The 16,161-nt window shown below is 37.9% G+C and overlaps 1 protein-coding gene across 1 annotated transcript; it reads left to right on the forward strand.

The window, feature by feature from the left end:
• Positions 1-6,922: 6,922 nt before the first annotated feature.
• Positions 6,923-9,963, forward strand: LOC113780373 (putative late blight resistance protein homolog R1A-3). The gene is made up of 2 exons (XM_027326183.1): positions 6,923-7,341; positions 7,438-9,963. Exons 1-2 carry the CDS (start codon positions 6,936-6,938, stop codon positions 9,780-9,782), a joined length of 2,751 nt encoding a protein of 916 aa, XP_027181984.1. The 5' UTR covers positions 6,923-6,935; the 3' UTR covers positions 9,783-9,963.
• The last annotated feature ends 6,198 nt before the right edge of the window (positions 9,964-16,161 follow it).

Consider the following 16,161-nt stretch of genomic DNA (forward strand, 5'->3'; position numbering starts at 1 on the left):
AAAAAAAAGAAAAAATTCTTTTTCTTTTCTTTTCTGCTTTCTTCTTTCTTTCTTTCCTTCTTCTTCTTCTTTCTTCTTCTTCCCCGCTACCCTGCTTTCCCCTTTTTCCTTCTTTTCTTTCGCTTGGTCAGCCGCCGCCGCTAGCCATTTCCGCCGCCACCCAGCCCGCGCGCCGCAGCTCCACCAGCGGCTCGCGGCCCGACAACCGCAGCGCGCCGCCTCCTTCCTCCGCACAGCTCGTCCAGCCCGCGACGCACCACCAGCTCTCTTTCCTCCAGTCGCTGCCTGCCGCGCCGCCTGCTCGCCCGCTGCACTTCGGCAGCCGCCCCTGCTATCAGCCACCCTCGCCGCACTTTACCCACAGCCACGCGGCATCAGCCGCGACACAGACCCACCTCAGCCACCGCAAGCCCTGCAGTCCAACACATCCACGAGCCGACGCCCGCCGCCGCTGCTCCGCTGTTCGCTCCAGTCCCACCTGTCCTAATTGACAGGTGGAGGTATTGAAATTTCCTTTTTGATTGGTGTTTTTCGGGTTCTTCACTTACTAAATTTTGCGCATTTTTAGTGGGTTTTGTGATGGGTGAAGGCAGGTAATGATTTGGGCATTTTCTGGGTTCATTATAACCTGAATTGAGTTTAATTCCTGCTAGATTGTTGGCCACTTGATTAAATTTTCCGTGTAGCTCACTGGTTGGAGTGTTTTGTTTACATTCATTGATTTTATATGGCGGCCTGTCTGATTGCGAGCTAATCAACTGAAACTTCTGTTGTTGTTCGCATTTTGACCTGTGGTTGTTGAAATTGCCAATTTCTGGGGTCATTTGCTACTTTTTACAAGTTGGATTTCTTAATGGATAAACAAAAGGGTTGATTTGGGTAATTTCTAGGGTAATTTTAGACAGAATTTGGGGGTAATTGCTGCCATTTGTGGGAGAGTTTCTCCAAGGACTACTTCATGTTAATTGGCAAGTAGTGTGGTTGCTGATATTGCCCATTGCTTGGCTACATTGCTAATTTGGTAAATGGTCTTGGGTAATTGACTGTCCAGTAAAGACAAAGGTTCCCTCTTTGGGTCCAGCTGTGTCTGATTCATATCTTTGGTGTCAAATTTTGGGTGCTTTGCTGCTATTGTTGTTTATTGGGGGCGCCCGTGACGCTTATACTTGTTTATTGGGGGCGCCCGTGACGCTTATATTGCTGCTTAATTGTTTTGGGTTTGCCTGTTGATCACCATGGTGAAGCCTCGATCTTCTTCCAAGTCTAGGACCCCTAGGACTCCTCAGCCCCCTCCGCCCCAGCATTCCATTCCCGCCTCTGGCCCCTCGCACGATCCTTCCTCCTCTGGGAGGCGGGCTCGTCTTGGGCGACAAAGAGGCGTCCATATCTCTGACCCTGCACATTTTGGGGGTCATTTGGACTTCCCCAAGGCAGCCGACAAGCGGCGCTATGAAGCGGCTTGTGAACGACGGATTATTCCTTGTCGTTATCGGGATCCCGCCACCTTGGGCCTTCTAAATATTAGCGTCCCCTTTCACGATTTGATTGAAGCCATCGGGTGGCGGCCCTATTCTCGTATCACTGACCTCCCGGCTTTTGTCGAGTTGGTTAGGGAGTTTTATGCCACGTTTGAGTTTGACCTGCCCACGAGTTACACAGTTTCCACTCCTAATGTCATTCGTTTCCGTTTAATGGGTCAGGAGTTTCACCATTCCATAACTGACTTCAATCTGGCCTTTGGTTTCATTGATCCTGCTTATGCTGAGTCTAGGGAGTATGCCGAGAGTGCATGTGACTATGTTCAGCCGTTTTTCTCCCGCTATCGCTTTATTTGGGATGAGATGTCCGTAGACAGGGATAACTATGACCCTCGTTTATCTAAGGGTTCTTTTCTGAAGGACCCGGCCTCTCGCTATATCCACCGTTTTTTGGCTTACAGTTTCTCGGGTAGGCGAGATAGTTCCGGCATTTTGTCTAAGCCGGAGTTTTTCTTTATATGGTGCATGCATAACAATATTAAGGTTAACCTTGGGTGTTGGCTCGCTTCTCAGTTCAAGTCCATTTTGCCTAAAAAGAAGCGCCCCTTGATTCTTGGATCTTACATTACTCACTTGGCTATTAATTTGCATGTCCTTGATATTTCTAACCACAACTTGCATATAGCCTGTCAAATGGAGCCTTTGCATATTCCGTGTTTGGAGAAAATGGGCTTAGTTCGGGAGGGCGACAATGGTTGGGAGGTTGTTCCCCCGGGACCGCTACACCCTCCGCCTCGTTCAGCATTTGCCGGTGCCTCCACGGTAGGCAGTGATCCCGGTCCATCTTCCTCCGCTCCCCCGCCTTCCGCCCATACGAATGAGGAATGGAACCAGCTGCGCAACACAGTCGAGCGGCTTGAGATTCGGCAGAAACACATGGACATTAACATTCACAATATGGCGCAGAATCTAGCGGCATTTATGCAACAGGCCGGGTTCCCTCCGCAGTTTCCGCCCAACCCCCCCTTGTTTTGACGACGTCAGGGAAGTACCGTTGCCCCTTCCGTTTTCTCTGCTATTATATTATCACATTGAGGGCAATGTGCCATTTAGGTGTGGGGGGGGTCGGTTTGGGTGCTAGATATTTTCAATCTTTCGTTTTTGGGATGTTTTTCCTATGTTTTTTGTTTAAGTGTCGTTTTTCTGTTGAGGTGTTGTCCCTTTAGTCCCTTGTGGGTGTCTTTTCTTTTTTTGTTATCTCGGTGAATATTTTGGCAGCTCATTTTTTTTTCATTGCTAGTGGTAGTTTATACTATGAATTGGGTTTTAGTGGCGAGTAAAAGCACGCTGTCTTGGTGAATGCTTTGAGTTTAACGACTGGGTGCAATTTATGGTTAACTTGTCTAGGCAATGCAAATATTTTGTTGGCAGTGTTGTCTGGATTGGTCTCCTGTCGACCTTAGTTCTCCATATTTAGGAAATGACGCAGGCTATGATCTTTAAATACTTGGTATTTTGGTGTTATTGGTGAATAACGTATGGCTTTACTCCGCTAGTGTCGTCACCCAGTAACCGGGGGTCTTCACCACACGTGTCGGCTCTCGCGTCAAAAAGTGGCGATAACTATGAGTAAGTGGTCCTGGAGCTGTGAAAAGTTGAGTAACTGGGCTCTTTCATCTAAAAATGTCAGAGTTCACGTCAAAAGACTTGAATAGCTCGGGACTAAGCATTTTTCGTGTGATTTAAATAAAAAGAAAAAAAAAAGAAAAGAAAGAAAACAAAAAGGAAAAAAATCAGATGTGGCAAATATGTGAGTTTATGATCATGTTAGCCTGCCGATCCTTGGTTCGTATTGTTGAGATTTTGGTTGCCAGTTGACTTAATTATTGACTGCTGCTAGTTAATATTTGGATTTCCTAAGCGAATTAGCCATGAATTGGACAAGTCTAGGAACTTAGGAGCTAACCGGGGGAGATATGTCTTGACACTTAGCCACTAAATCTTGATTTTTGGGTATAAGCACAGCTGGCAACGATAATGTGAAAGCTAGCCTATTTTGAGTTGAGATGTCCCCATGCTTGAGGGCAAGCATGATTCAGGTGTGGGGGGAATTGATAGGGTACAATTTGTTAGTAATTTTATTATTAATTTCCCCTTTTATCCCTGATAAATATTGTGTTAATTGCTGATATTTACTCATATTTGGTATGTGGACTTAATTTCAGGAATAATGCAGAAAACTACCAAAAGGAGGGATTTTATGGAAAATATGGAGACTTCTAAGGGCTTCAATGCTTGGGCCCTTGAATTGGTGGGGACCACAAGCTAGTGGAAGGCATCTAGTCATTTGGACTCTAAAAAGAAAGCTACGGAAGGAGACTTGGGGCAAGAAGTACTTGGAAGGCTTTGTCCACATGTGTGGGGACCACGTAGAGAGCCTTTAGTTATCTTTCTTTTGTGGCTTAAATAGGGATAACGTAGAGTAGCAGAGGGATATCTCTAGTTTAGTCTTTTAGTTTAGTTTTAGTGTTCCCTTCTTCTGACTGGCCTCTGACACACGCCAGGTGTTCGACAAAATTCCCCAACGGGAAAAACACATTTTATTCTTTGCTTCTTAATAGAAAACGCTATGCTTTTGCAATCCATTAATTCGTGTGATGATTTAATTATGCGGCGTGGCTAAGTCTTCCATCTAGTCAAGGGTCAACTCGACGGCGCAGTCCCGAAAATCTGTGAGATCTAATTAGTTTTCACGCGTTCCTATATCTATTAATATTTGCATGTTGTCTGATTTAATTTTCATGGGATTATTTTATTAATTGGATGTCAAGGGCCCGATGTTCAATGTGATTCATTAATCTCGTGCCAATTTAGTCAATTAAATCCGTAATTGTTTGATTGATTAATATTAGTGGCAACTGGTGTGTTTACACATTAGGGGAACGTGCAATCTAGTTTAAATAACCCTCGTAGCGTGTTATTGATTAGGGCTAGGTTTTTCTGGTTATTAAGGCAATTGGAAAATTAATTCCTACGGTCGTACCTAGGAGTACTTTTCTGGTTAGGGGTGATTAATGGTCGTACCTTGGTCACCTATAAATTAAGGAAAAATTGGTCATTAGATTTCATCGATGGCTATAACTAGCCTATTAATAAATTAAGTGAACCTCTCTTGCATCAATGATCGGATAAATGGACTGTGCCTGAGTAGTTGTAACCTTGGCTAGAATTTATTTATTCCTGATTAAATTCCTGCTATATTTGCGCTAGTGATTTATTTATTTTTAATTAAATTGTTTAATTATTTTTAGTTTCATTCCGGTGAAATCCCCCCTTATCAATTGGACTTTAAAAAGAGACAGATATCCCCAGTCCCTGAGGAGACGACCCTACTTGCCACTGTTTACTATTTAGTAATTTTTGTCAATTAATTAATTCTGGTATATCGGGTTAAGCAAACTCTTCGGGAACAGGGTGAATCAAGTAACCCATTGCACACCTAGAGTCCCTGCTCCAGTACCTAGGATTGATTATTGACTGCTTTTAGTGGTATCTAGGTTCTATATTTATTATTATTATTGCACAGGCTGACGACCTGTCAGCCTTGAAGCTTCTATTCATCAAAATTGGAAGGTCTTGTACCTTGTTCTTCTTAAGGATGGATTGCCACCCACTGGAGACTCTTGTTTTCAAGAAAGTCTAGTGAATTTGAGGCAGCAGATCAGACATCTTTGTGAAGAGCTGTGGAATTCCATCCTGCAATTCTTTTCAGAGTCCACAGAGATATATTCGAAGCTGCTCTTGGAGCATGGCTGGACGGGTGAATGGTATTCCAGTATCTTGGATCGCTTACAAGGAGAGCATTCTTCTTGGACATATGAATTAATGAGATTATTCAACTCATTCCGAGAGAAGTTCTACTGTTTTCTCCGCGTTGCCAGCCTCCGTGATACAAGACTTGGTCTGGTCGTGGCTCTTTTTGAAAGGGACCTAAAAGCATTGAACTTTTCAAGTGACTATCACTGGAAGCGGACGGAAGGCAAGAGTCAAATTAACGAGCAAAATGTAGTTGTGGCTTTATTTGCAACACATCTTTGTTTTTTGTTATTCAGAGGTGATAATCAAGTATTTGATGGAACTGATATTTGTTTGTCTACCAATACAATTACTTGCATTGATTCAATCTTAGATTTCTGCAAGGATGATCATGCTTTGAATGAGCTCAACGTAGAGTTAAGGCTGGTGAAAACATTTTTCCTTTGTGCAAGGAAATTGTGTAATCCCTCAAAGACTGGACTTCTTGAAGATTCTGTTAAAGAAAATGGGCAGCAGTTCAACTCTTTTCTTCTCCAGTTAGAGGATGGATTGCACCCCAAAGAATTGGCTGGAGCTGCCTCTAATTTTAGAAGAATTCTAAAGAATTGTAGGCAAAAAATCAGTGAAATGTACGTCGAGATGTTGGACTTCTTGCTAAAATCTGTCTCTCAGGGCCGTGACAGGTATGACTATTGCAACAACAGTCATAATTCATATCTGGAGAGCTTTTTGGAATCCAGTTCTCCTTCGAGAGATGAATTCTTGGAATTCTTCTATTTTCTCCTAGAGAATCTTGGGGATATTGTCATCTGGGGTGAAGCCTGTGATTCAAGACTTGCAAAATTGTTTGAACCGCTTCAAGAGAAGCTAGTGTTCCTTAAAAATTTCATTCTCTTTGCCAGTTTGCAAGGCAAGCCCAAGAGGAATCTCTTGGAGCACTGTGCAGTTGTGGCTTTATCTGCAGCACATCTTTCTTACATTTGTTGGTCTTCAAAATATGACAATCAAGTGCTTGACGGATTAGGCCTAAAGATTTCAGAACTAATAGACAAGATCAAGCCAGCTGACCACCGAGCCCTTCTCACATATATCCGCGTCGTTGAATCTGGATCAACATCCCCCACTCTGTCTACCAAGAAGGATATAATTATAGTGGGTGAATTTGTAGATTCTCTTCTAGCTCATCTTTGGGAGCTACTACTAAATTGTCCTTCCTGTTTAATGGTATCTTTGAAACATCAATTGCGGATGCTCTATGAGGAACTGCGATTCTTGAGAAACATTCTCACTAAGGAGAAGTGTGATTGGGTAGATGAAAGAATCAAGGATCTTGTTGGAGCTCTGGTCAATGATGCTGGGATTATAATTTTTTCACTTTATCAGAGCAACATTCGAGAAGCTTCAGCCAAGAAAATAGATATGCAGCTTTTTTGTTTGCTGGAGAAGATTAAGATTATTAAGGCAGAAGTTGAGGAAAAGTATCCTGTAGTGTCAAATTTTAACTGCCTTGCAACTAATGCACTGGGGCTTATCGATCTTCTCCAAGAAAAACTAAAGGAAGTAGCAAGCTATGAAGTTGATCCTCTATTTTCTTTTGCAGAGGATAGAGTTCACCTCTTAAGGTCATACTTGAAGAATGCCATGGAGCAGCACAACAAGGATGCAAACCCCCAAGCACAAACAATCCAAGATTTGTTGTTCCTGAAATCATTCTTGGAAAACAATTTGGAGCAGCACACAGAGAAGGAAAAGCTTCATATTCAAACGATGCAAGATGGTCTTGTATTCTTAAGGTCATTCTTGGAGAACAACAGGGACCAACGCAACCACCTTGAAGAGCTCCAAGCTCTTAGAAGTCGTATTGTGGAAGTGGCACACAAGACAGAGTTTGTTATTGACTCCTTGATAGTAGGAGATGTATCATTTTATTCTCTAATGTTGTTTGACAAAGTCACAGAAGAAATTAAGCTTCTTAAAACCAAGACATGGGAGTTTGACTGCATCAAAGCCCAGAAGCCCGCCAATAGTTCGAGGGATGTGCCACAAGGTAGTATCTCACAATATTTGAAAAAGATGATGATATTAGCTGTCCAGATTTTGTTAATGATCTTTCATTCTCTATGTAATTTTTTCAAAACAACAGGAAGCAAGTGGACTGGAGCATTCCACCAGGTGCCATCACAGGGTAATATCTCAACCATTCATAAAACTTCAGTATATCTGAAGGATCAGGAGCAAGCAATTATCGATCAACTTATAGGAGGATCAATGCAGTTGGACATCATTTCCATTGTGGGCATGCCTGGACTAGGTAAGACGTTTCTGGCCCAAAGAGTCTACCATGATCCATCAATTGCATCTCACTTCCATATTCTTGCATGGTGTTGTATCTCTCAAGTATATTGCAAGAAAGATCTGTTGCTTGTGATTTTGGGTTGCATTGATCCAAAAGCTGAATACTCAGATATGGATGAAGATGATTTAGCTCACAAACTTTGTAATCACTTGAGGAAACAGAAGTATCTCATAGTTTTAGATGATGTGTGGGATATTGAGGCATGGAATGCATTGAAAATATCTTTCCCAGATTATGCCAATGGAAGCAGAATTATATCAACGAGTCGGCATCATGGAATTACCGGTAAACCTCACCATCTTCGGCCACTTGATGAAGAAGAAAGCTGGGAGTTACTAAAGAAGAAGCTGTCAATTACCATAGAAGGTGGTTATCCTGTAGAACTAAGTGTTCTTGGGAGGCAAATAGCAAAAAACTGTAATGGACTGCCTCTATCAATCGTCATCATATCTGGAATTCTCGGGACTCTAGATCAAGGTCGTTGGGGAGAGGTAGCAGAAAGGCTTGACTCAAACAGCAAGATTGGTGCCACAGAGCAATGCAAGAGTATATTAGAGCTGAGTTACATACATCTACCTGACCATTTGAAGCCATGCCTTCTTTACTTCAGTGCATTTAGGGAAGACCAAGAAATTTCTGTAAAGAGGTTGATGTGGCTGTGGATCGCCGAAGGATTTGTACGAAAGAAGGAATCAGAGTGCCCTGAAAAATTAGCAGAAGGCTATTTAATAGCTCTAATTAACAGAAGCTTGGTTATGGAGGGGCAAAAAAGATCCATTGGCGGGGTCAAGACATGCCACATTCATGATTTGTTGCATGTCTTTTGTTTGGGAAAAGCTAAAGATAAAAAATTTCTACATTTGATACAAGGATGTGACGGATTTCTTAATTTTGATGAACCACACTACCTATATCGGTTATCCATTCACTCTCAGCCAAAGCATGTTGCGAAGTCAAAGATACTTTGTCCCCATGTACGCTCTCTATTACATTCTTCTTGTGGTATTGGGAGCCGTGGAGTATCATACACCTTATCCTTTGTTTGTCACCTGAAACTTCTTCAAGTGTTGGATTTGGAACAAATTAATCTTGGTTTTACTTTCCTATGTGAATTAGGGTTGCTCATTCAGTTGAGGTACTTGGCTGTTTCAGGTTGGATCAAATACATCCCACCCTCACTGGAAAACCTCTCGAATTTGGAAACGTTTTGTGTGACAACATATTATTCTGATTTTGTTCTTTCATCGTTGGAAGAAATTTTTTGGATATTGCAGAAATTGAGGCATCTACAAGTACGTGGTGCTTTGATTGATCTTAGGTTGGCAAAGGAAAATCCTGAAAGCTCCTGTATGTTATACAATTTACACACGTTTTCCACTCCAAAGCTTTATCTTGGGCAAAGCATGGAAAAGATGATGATGAAGTTTCCAAATATCCGCAGACTGAAATGCTGTCTGCTACAATCAGAGGAATCTTCTAGTGAGAGCACAAGGATCGTGGCAATGGAGTCTCTGAGTCAGCTAGAATCACTAAAGCTGCTACTGGGTAAAGTTCCTGCAAATTGTATCAAATTTCATCTCCCCTTGAATCTGAAAAAGTTGACACTGGAGGACTTCTCATGGAGTGTAATTTGCACAATCAGAAAGCTACCCAATCTTGAGGCTCTCAAATTAATCCGACAAGCAGATGGGGAAAAGGAATGGGACATGGGAGACATTGAATACATGGAAGAAGAGGAAATCTTCCCTAAACTCAAGTTCTTGAAATTGGAATCCTTGAAGATGGTCAGGTGGATGGGTTCAGGAGAGCATTTTCCCAGTCTTGAGAGATTAATTTTGGTGGGTTGCGCGGAATTGGAAGAGCTCCCTTCTTGTTTGTGGGAAACTTTTACTCTTCAATTGATTGAGGTGCATGGATGTCTATACTCTGCTGGAGATTCAGTTCGGGACATTAAGAAACAACAGATGGATTATGGAAACATGGATCTGAAAATCCTTATCTCGGAAGAAGTTGACGAGTCTTCTTCATGGTCAGATGGAGATTCAGACGGATGGTTACCAGAAGAAATTGAGGAGTCTTCTTCATCGTCGGAAATTCACACAGATGATCAGGCAAACGATCATCTGCCATAAGCGTTATTATCTTCTGTATGCTTCTGTTTACATTGATGTCATATTTGTCATTGTAACGCATAAATAAGTTGCTATGTAGTAATGGCAAATTAGTGTACTGTTTGATTAAATTGATTGTTTAAATATTGAGGATGGATATACTAATGATTTGTTCCAGATGCTTACACTTGCATCTCAAGTATCCGTGAAACTTAGATGATGGAATATGAACTTACCTTAGTGAGTTATATGTAAAAGACATGTTTCATCTGGAAAATGGGAATGCAGAATCTGATACGATCTTGAACTTGGGCTTATTCAGTTAGTCAAGTGTGTTGTGTCATGAGATTCAGATTTTATTTTTTTTAAACTCAGAATTCGAACTTTGAACCTGACAGAAGGGAGAACTCTGAGAGTGCTAAGCATTTCTCTAGTCACTGGGCAAACCCCTGTGGTTACAAGTGTGATGGTACGTGCTACAGGGGTATATTCTGTGTTCTGCTATGCATTTAGCTTGTACCCAAACTGTTCTGCAAATTAACTACTGGGGTGATTACCTTTTTAAGTACTTTTCAGAGTTTCTTCTAGGGGATTACCATTAAGTGCTTTTTGGAGTTTCAATATTCTTGATTCGAGTATTAAAGACCATCTTTCTTTTGCATCTGAGCAGTATCTAGCCACGAATATCTAGCTGGGCAAAAGAAAATGCCAACTTACACTGATTAGGTACATCTTGCCAGATAACAAATCTTATTTTCAGGTTGAGATTGTTAGTGAATTCCTATATATTTCAAGGACAAATTTTCAAGTTTTTAACATAAGAAACGGCTCAACATTAAGTTTTTAAGTTTTAGGATTACATTCAAGAAGAGCTCAAGATGGAGTTTGTTTACGATTACATGTTTCATTTATTGAATGAATATGCAAAGCTTTTGAGGTTTGAGCCAAAAATCCCAGAAGGAGCAATGGAAATATGTTCAGAAACAATGGCTTGCCATTCAGATGGTACGGAAAAGAAGTTCATGTTGGAGTCTTTGGTGAAGAGTCCATCCGATAATACTCCATGCACTCTGCCCCCTCCTTATGAACCTCGCGTTCTTGGAGCCTTTCTCAGAAAAAAAGCTAATTCAATCCGGCAAGTGGAGACCTGGGAAAACAATTTCTATGAGAGCCTTGAAAATGGTAGCAAGAGCAAAAAACTTCCTAGGCTGACAGGCTTGGAGCTCTTTTTTTTTTTTTGGTCTTTAATCTCTTTTCGAGGCCTCATATTGATTATTCTTATGGCCTTGAGAGAACACCGGCACAAAACTGCAAGTCAAAATATTACAATTTCTTTTGAGATGGTACTATATATACTAACAAAAAAGAGAACTATTTTTTTTGTTTTAATTAGCTTATTACCAATCTCTACTTAATAATTCAGTAGAAAGCAGTGATTAATGACTAGTTAATCCTAATCTTGTACAAATATTTCTTTCTTTTTTTTTTTTTGCTATACATGTAGAAGAAGTTGTATATTTTATAGGTTTTTTTTTTTTATGGATAGCCAATGAGCATTTATTAATATACCTTTAACTCTTTATTAGTGAATTCCTATAAAATTTTCATTTGACAAATTTTCAAGGGCTTTTAGAGTGTAAATGCAAGACTATATTTCACACGTTAATAGCAGCTTTGAGTAATTGTGACCATCTTTACCTAAAGCATTACTTAGTATTTGTCAATCCTGAGAGGAGAAATAAATAATTCTGAATTTGTAGCCTTTACTAATTTCTCAGCAATACAAGTGGGTAACATTATAATCACCATTTTGTTTTTTGCCTCTTAATTTTAGATTACTTTGATCTCTAGGTTAATGTTAATTAATAAGGGTCTGTTTGGTTGGAAGTAAAATGTTTTCCTTGGGAAAATATTTTCCGTGGAAGTAATTTTCCATGAAAATCATTTCCCTTTCATAATTTTCAGGTGTTTGGTTAGTTTATTGAAAATATTTTCTTACTTCATTTTTCTGGTGTTTGTTTAACTTTTGAAATATTTTCACTTTTATCTCTATCTTTACTTTCTACACATTATAACTACATACTTTTTCCCATGCAAAATAAGAAAATTTATCTCATTGTTTAACTTTAAAAAATCTTGGAGAAACGTATATATGAATAAAAAATATCTCCTTAAGCAATAAACAAATTCCTGGCCATTTAGTGTCAAATATCAATCACATGCAATGCTTATTGTGACATATATCTTGCACTCTCACTGCTAAAAGTTGCTCTAGAAAAGAATGTCCCTGTTATATATAATTAATTACTAGCATAGGATGAGCAGAATGAGATTTTTTTTTATTTTGAATATACTAGGGGGAGGGGGTTGGGTTGGGTGGTGGTACGGGGGAGGGAGTGTAAGGAAGGGATCTTGGATTCGAGTCCTCCTGTTTACACTCAAAAAAAAAAAAAAAACATACTACAAGATGTTTTTTCAGTAAGTTTGGAATACTACAGGCGGGATGCACGCATTTCGGAAAACAACTTTCAGTAAGTTTGGAAGGGAAAGTTGTTTTCCATAAGATAGTGAAAATATTTTACATAGGAAAATGTTTTCAGTGACTTTTGTGCAACCAAACACGAGAAATTTGGAAAATATTTTCCTGGAAAACATTTTCACCCGAAACAAACGGACCCTAAATCATTCTCTTATTCGAATATTTTGCCCCTTATTCAACATTAAAAGTTTTAAGTTAGAGACAAAATATTGCCTTCAGGCTTCTTTCTTGATTTTCAAATGCAACTTCGCTTAAAGTTATACTACATAGGAAGAGTTTCGTTCTTTACTTGTTATTCAATAATTAAAGAATATGCCTTGAGTCTGGAAATCTTTTAGAAAATCGAAAGCAGCCCAAAACTTTTTTGTCGAGGGATATGTTTAGTTTGAGGAGAATGATTAGAGACATATATACAAATTTACTCTTAACTTAATGTTTACACATTTCAAGGTTTTCTTGACAAGATTCCTTTATTTGCAAGTTCTTGAATAGCTTTAGAATTGGAGTACAAATGAGCCTAATCATAGCCACACCAAATCTCTCTAGTGTGTAATTTGTTTGTTTATTTTAACGGGATTGAAATCATATTTAAATCTAGACTTGTTTATTAAATGAATCAAACATGACTGAGCTTTGATTCTATTGATTTCGAAAAATTTGAATTATTTACATATAAATTTTAAATCTTATGCTAGTTGAATCAAGCCAAGAACGAATCACTAAACACAAAAATTATATTCATGTTTGGCTTAATTAATTGGTGAAGAAAATAAACGAGCTCTGACAAAGTCGGGCTTTGAAAAAAAAAACATCTAAAATAGGTATATGTCGACATTGAAAAAAAGCTGGAACAAGTCATCCTCATGTGTGTGCATTTCCTACTCACAAAAATTTGGCCCCTCCACCAAATTGGCAAGACTTCAAACTTTAATGTTTTAATAATACACCTTTTTTTTTTGAAAAAAGAAAAAAATTCAACTGCTGTGTGCATGATTTCTTTCTCTTGATTCGTAAATGCTTCCTCCACTCGAGATCGTAGTACTAGAATAATGGTCCTCTATTGTTGGAATAGTGTTTTCACTTTTCAGTGGTTGTGAGTCTTGATCGACAAAATCCCCGCTTTATACATAACTTTAGTTAAAAACTAATAAATAAAAAGTCAATTAAAAAATTATTGCTAAATATAGAAGGTAAAAACTAATAAATAACACCCACAAAATTTGGGATGAACATGGACTAAAAGGTATTAGGGCTAAAGAACAAAACTTCAGCCAAAATTTGGAAATACATACGATATAACAGTCAGAAATCAAGTTTAAAAATAAAACTTGAAATCAAGTCGGCTAATCCACGTTTCATAGTGGATTAATGAGTTAGTGGGTTACTAAGTTCGGTTGGGTAACCTAGACATCAAAAGGACCAAACCTCCATTATGTGGAAGAGTTTAAAGTATATCAAGATCAATGACTTATTGTCATTTAGATTTTCCTAAGTGCTCCATCTTAATAACAATATACCTTCATTTACACAATCTTCACGTTTGATATTCCTTCTTTTTTCTGTTTAAATTAATTTACCCAACTTTTACCATTTAACTTTTTCCCTCTATTTATTTGTTCAAAAGCAATTTTTCGTTCATTGCACTTACCATTTTTAACTCTATTTCTTCTTTTGTTTAAATATGATTTAGCCAACTTTTTCCTTTTCTTTTTCAACAAAAAACACCATTATCATCTTAGAACCATAGAGAAACTCAAGATTTCTTGGTTATTTGTGATTATTTATGTAGTGGAATAACTCACTGATGTAATTGCTCAATTTAAAAAATTCATGTAAAGATTGTGTAAATGCATCAAAAGACCCTTTTTTTTTTTTTTTTTTGCTTAATCATTGATAGTTGGGTAGCCATCAAATTTACAAATTATAAGAATAAATGTTGGGTAAATTATATTTAAAAAAGAATAAAAAAATGTAAATGCAATAAGGAAAAAATTGCTTTTGAACAAATAAAGAGAAGGGAAAAAAATTAAATGGCAAAAATTGGGTAAATTACTAAAGAGAAAAAAAGAAAAAGCAAACGTGAAAATTGTGTGAATGCAAGTACATTGTTATTACAATAAAATATTTAAGAAAGTTTATGTGGCAATAAATCATTGGGTGCCTAAAAAGCCCCAAAGCAGAATGATTTTGATATACTTTAAAGTTTAAACTATGTGTGTGAAATTCAAACCTTTAAAGTAAAATAAACTTGAAGCAAACTTGTTATTAAGGTTTGCTTATAAATCTTGGTTCATTTGTCTAAAAATGTTTAATATACAAACCAAACTTGATAGAAGACTAAAAGCTAAGGAAAGGAAAATGCTAACGAAGCTTAACTTGCTCTGTGTCATGAAGAAAAGTAACCATAACTATTCTTTAAGCTGAAAGTTTCTTTTCTTTTTCAAGCCTAAACGTATCATGATTCATTCACATTTGATCTAGCTCGGTAAAATGTAAATAAAATATTTGAATCCAAAATGGGGTGAAAGATGCTTATCTCTAAGTATCACATTTCAAAAATTTTATAGTCTAATTACTTTCTTAAGGAGAATATTTTGAAACGTAAATGAGTAAAAATGAGAAAATCACAAAACTATACAAGATAGAGGCTACTGCCTTCGAAGGACAGATGGGCTAAGATGGGCAACAATTTTTATTTTGAAGTTGAGGTTGTTTGTTGTACATTTATCCTTGTATTAGTCAAGTCTGAATAAAAGGGAGGAAAAAACATTTCACTTGATAGATTTTCAATGACTTTTAGTGTAAATGCAAGACTATGATTCACACGTTAACAGCAGAATTAAGTAATTAAGAGCATCTTACCTAATGAATTAAATAAATCTCAACTTATAGCCTCCGGGTTTCAACCAACATCGCCCTCATTGGCTTGTGCTAATGATAGGTGACTCTTGTGTTTTTTTCTTTTCATAATTGCAGATTAAGATGATTCCTATGTCAATGTTTAATTAATTAATCCATGGCTTCGACTTTAAGTTTTTGGCCAATCACAAAATGCAGCCTTCAACTTCACTGAATTTTCCTTAGCAAAAAATTCAATAAAAGTTAGAACAAGAAAAAAAAAGAAAGGCTCGAGTCCGAAAATCTTTTAGAAAAATCTGAAAGCAGCCCATAGTTACACCTTAATACTTTTTATTGACGAATTTATTCAGTTTAAGAAGAATGATCATGAGAACTACATGCAAAAATCCTTTTAACACATTGTTTTTGAAATTTCAAGGTTTTCCATAACAAGTTATCTTGATTTGCAAATTTTCCAACAGCTATTTAATAAATGATAACGCCCAAAATTTTTTTTTTAAAAAAAAAGAAACCAAAAGAATTATGGAATTGTGCTTATTCAACAAATCATCATCAACAGTTTCTTATTCCTTCAACATATAATTTCTGTCTTTTGATTAGCAAATGGTTTCACCTCCACTCAACATTATTTTAGAAAAAGTCGGTCCTCTATCATTAATTAGAGTGAAGTTGTCGGGGAATAATTACTTAATTAGTGTCTCTACTCCGCTAATGAATCCTAGTCGAGGATGATAGCATCCGAGGAAAGTCAACATTTACTTGACAATATAGAAAAAAAAATCAGAAAAATAAGATAAGTGTTATGAAACAATTAAAAGTATGGATGTCCCTTTGTATTCCCAAGAGGATTAATTCTTGATTTATGGATACATTATATATAGAAGTTACAATCCATAAATCTATTCATGTAGTGGAAGAACCGTTTCATAGGTTTCTTCATATTCTTGTAATAGTGGGTGTTTAATAGGATTGATGTTCCTTTAATCTTGTAGTACCTATATA

This window comes from Coffea eugenioides, chromosome 1 (genome assembly GCF_003713205.1).
Source record: "Coffea eugenioides isolate CCC68of chromosome 1, Ceug_1.0, whole genome shotgun sequence".
Lineage (NCBI taxonomy): Eukaryota > Viridiplantae > Streptophyta > Magnoliopsida > Gentianales > Rubiaceae > Coffea > Coffea eugenioides.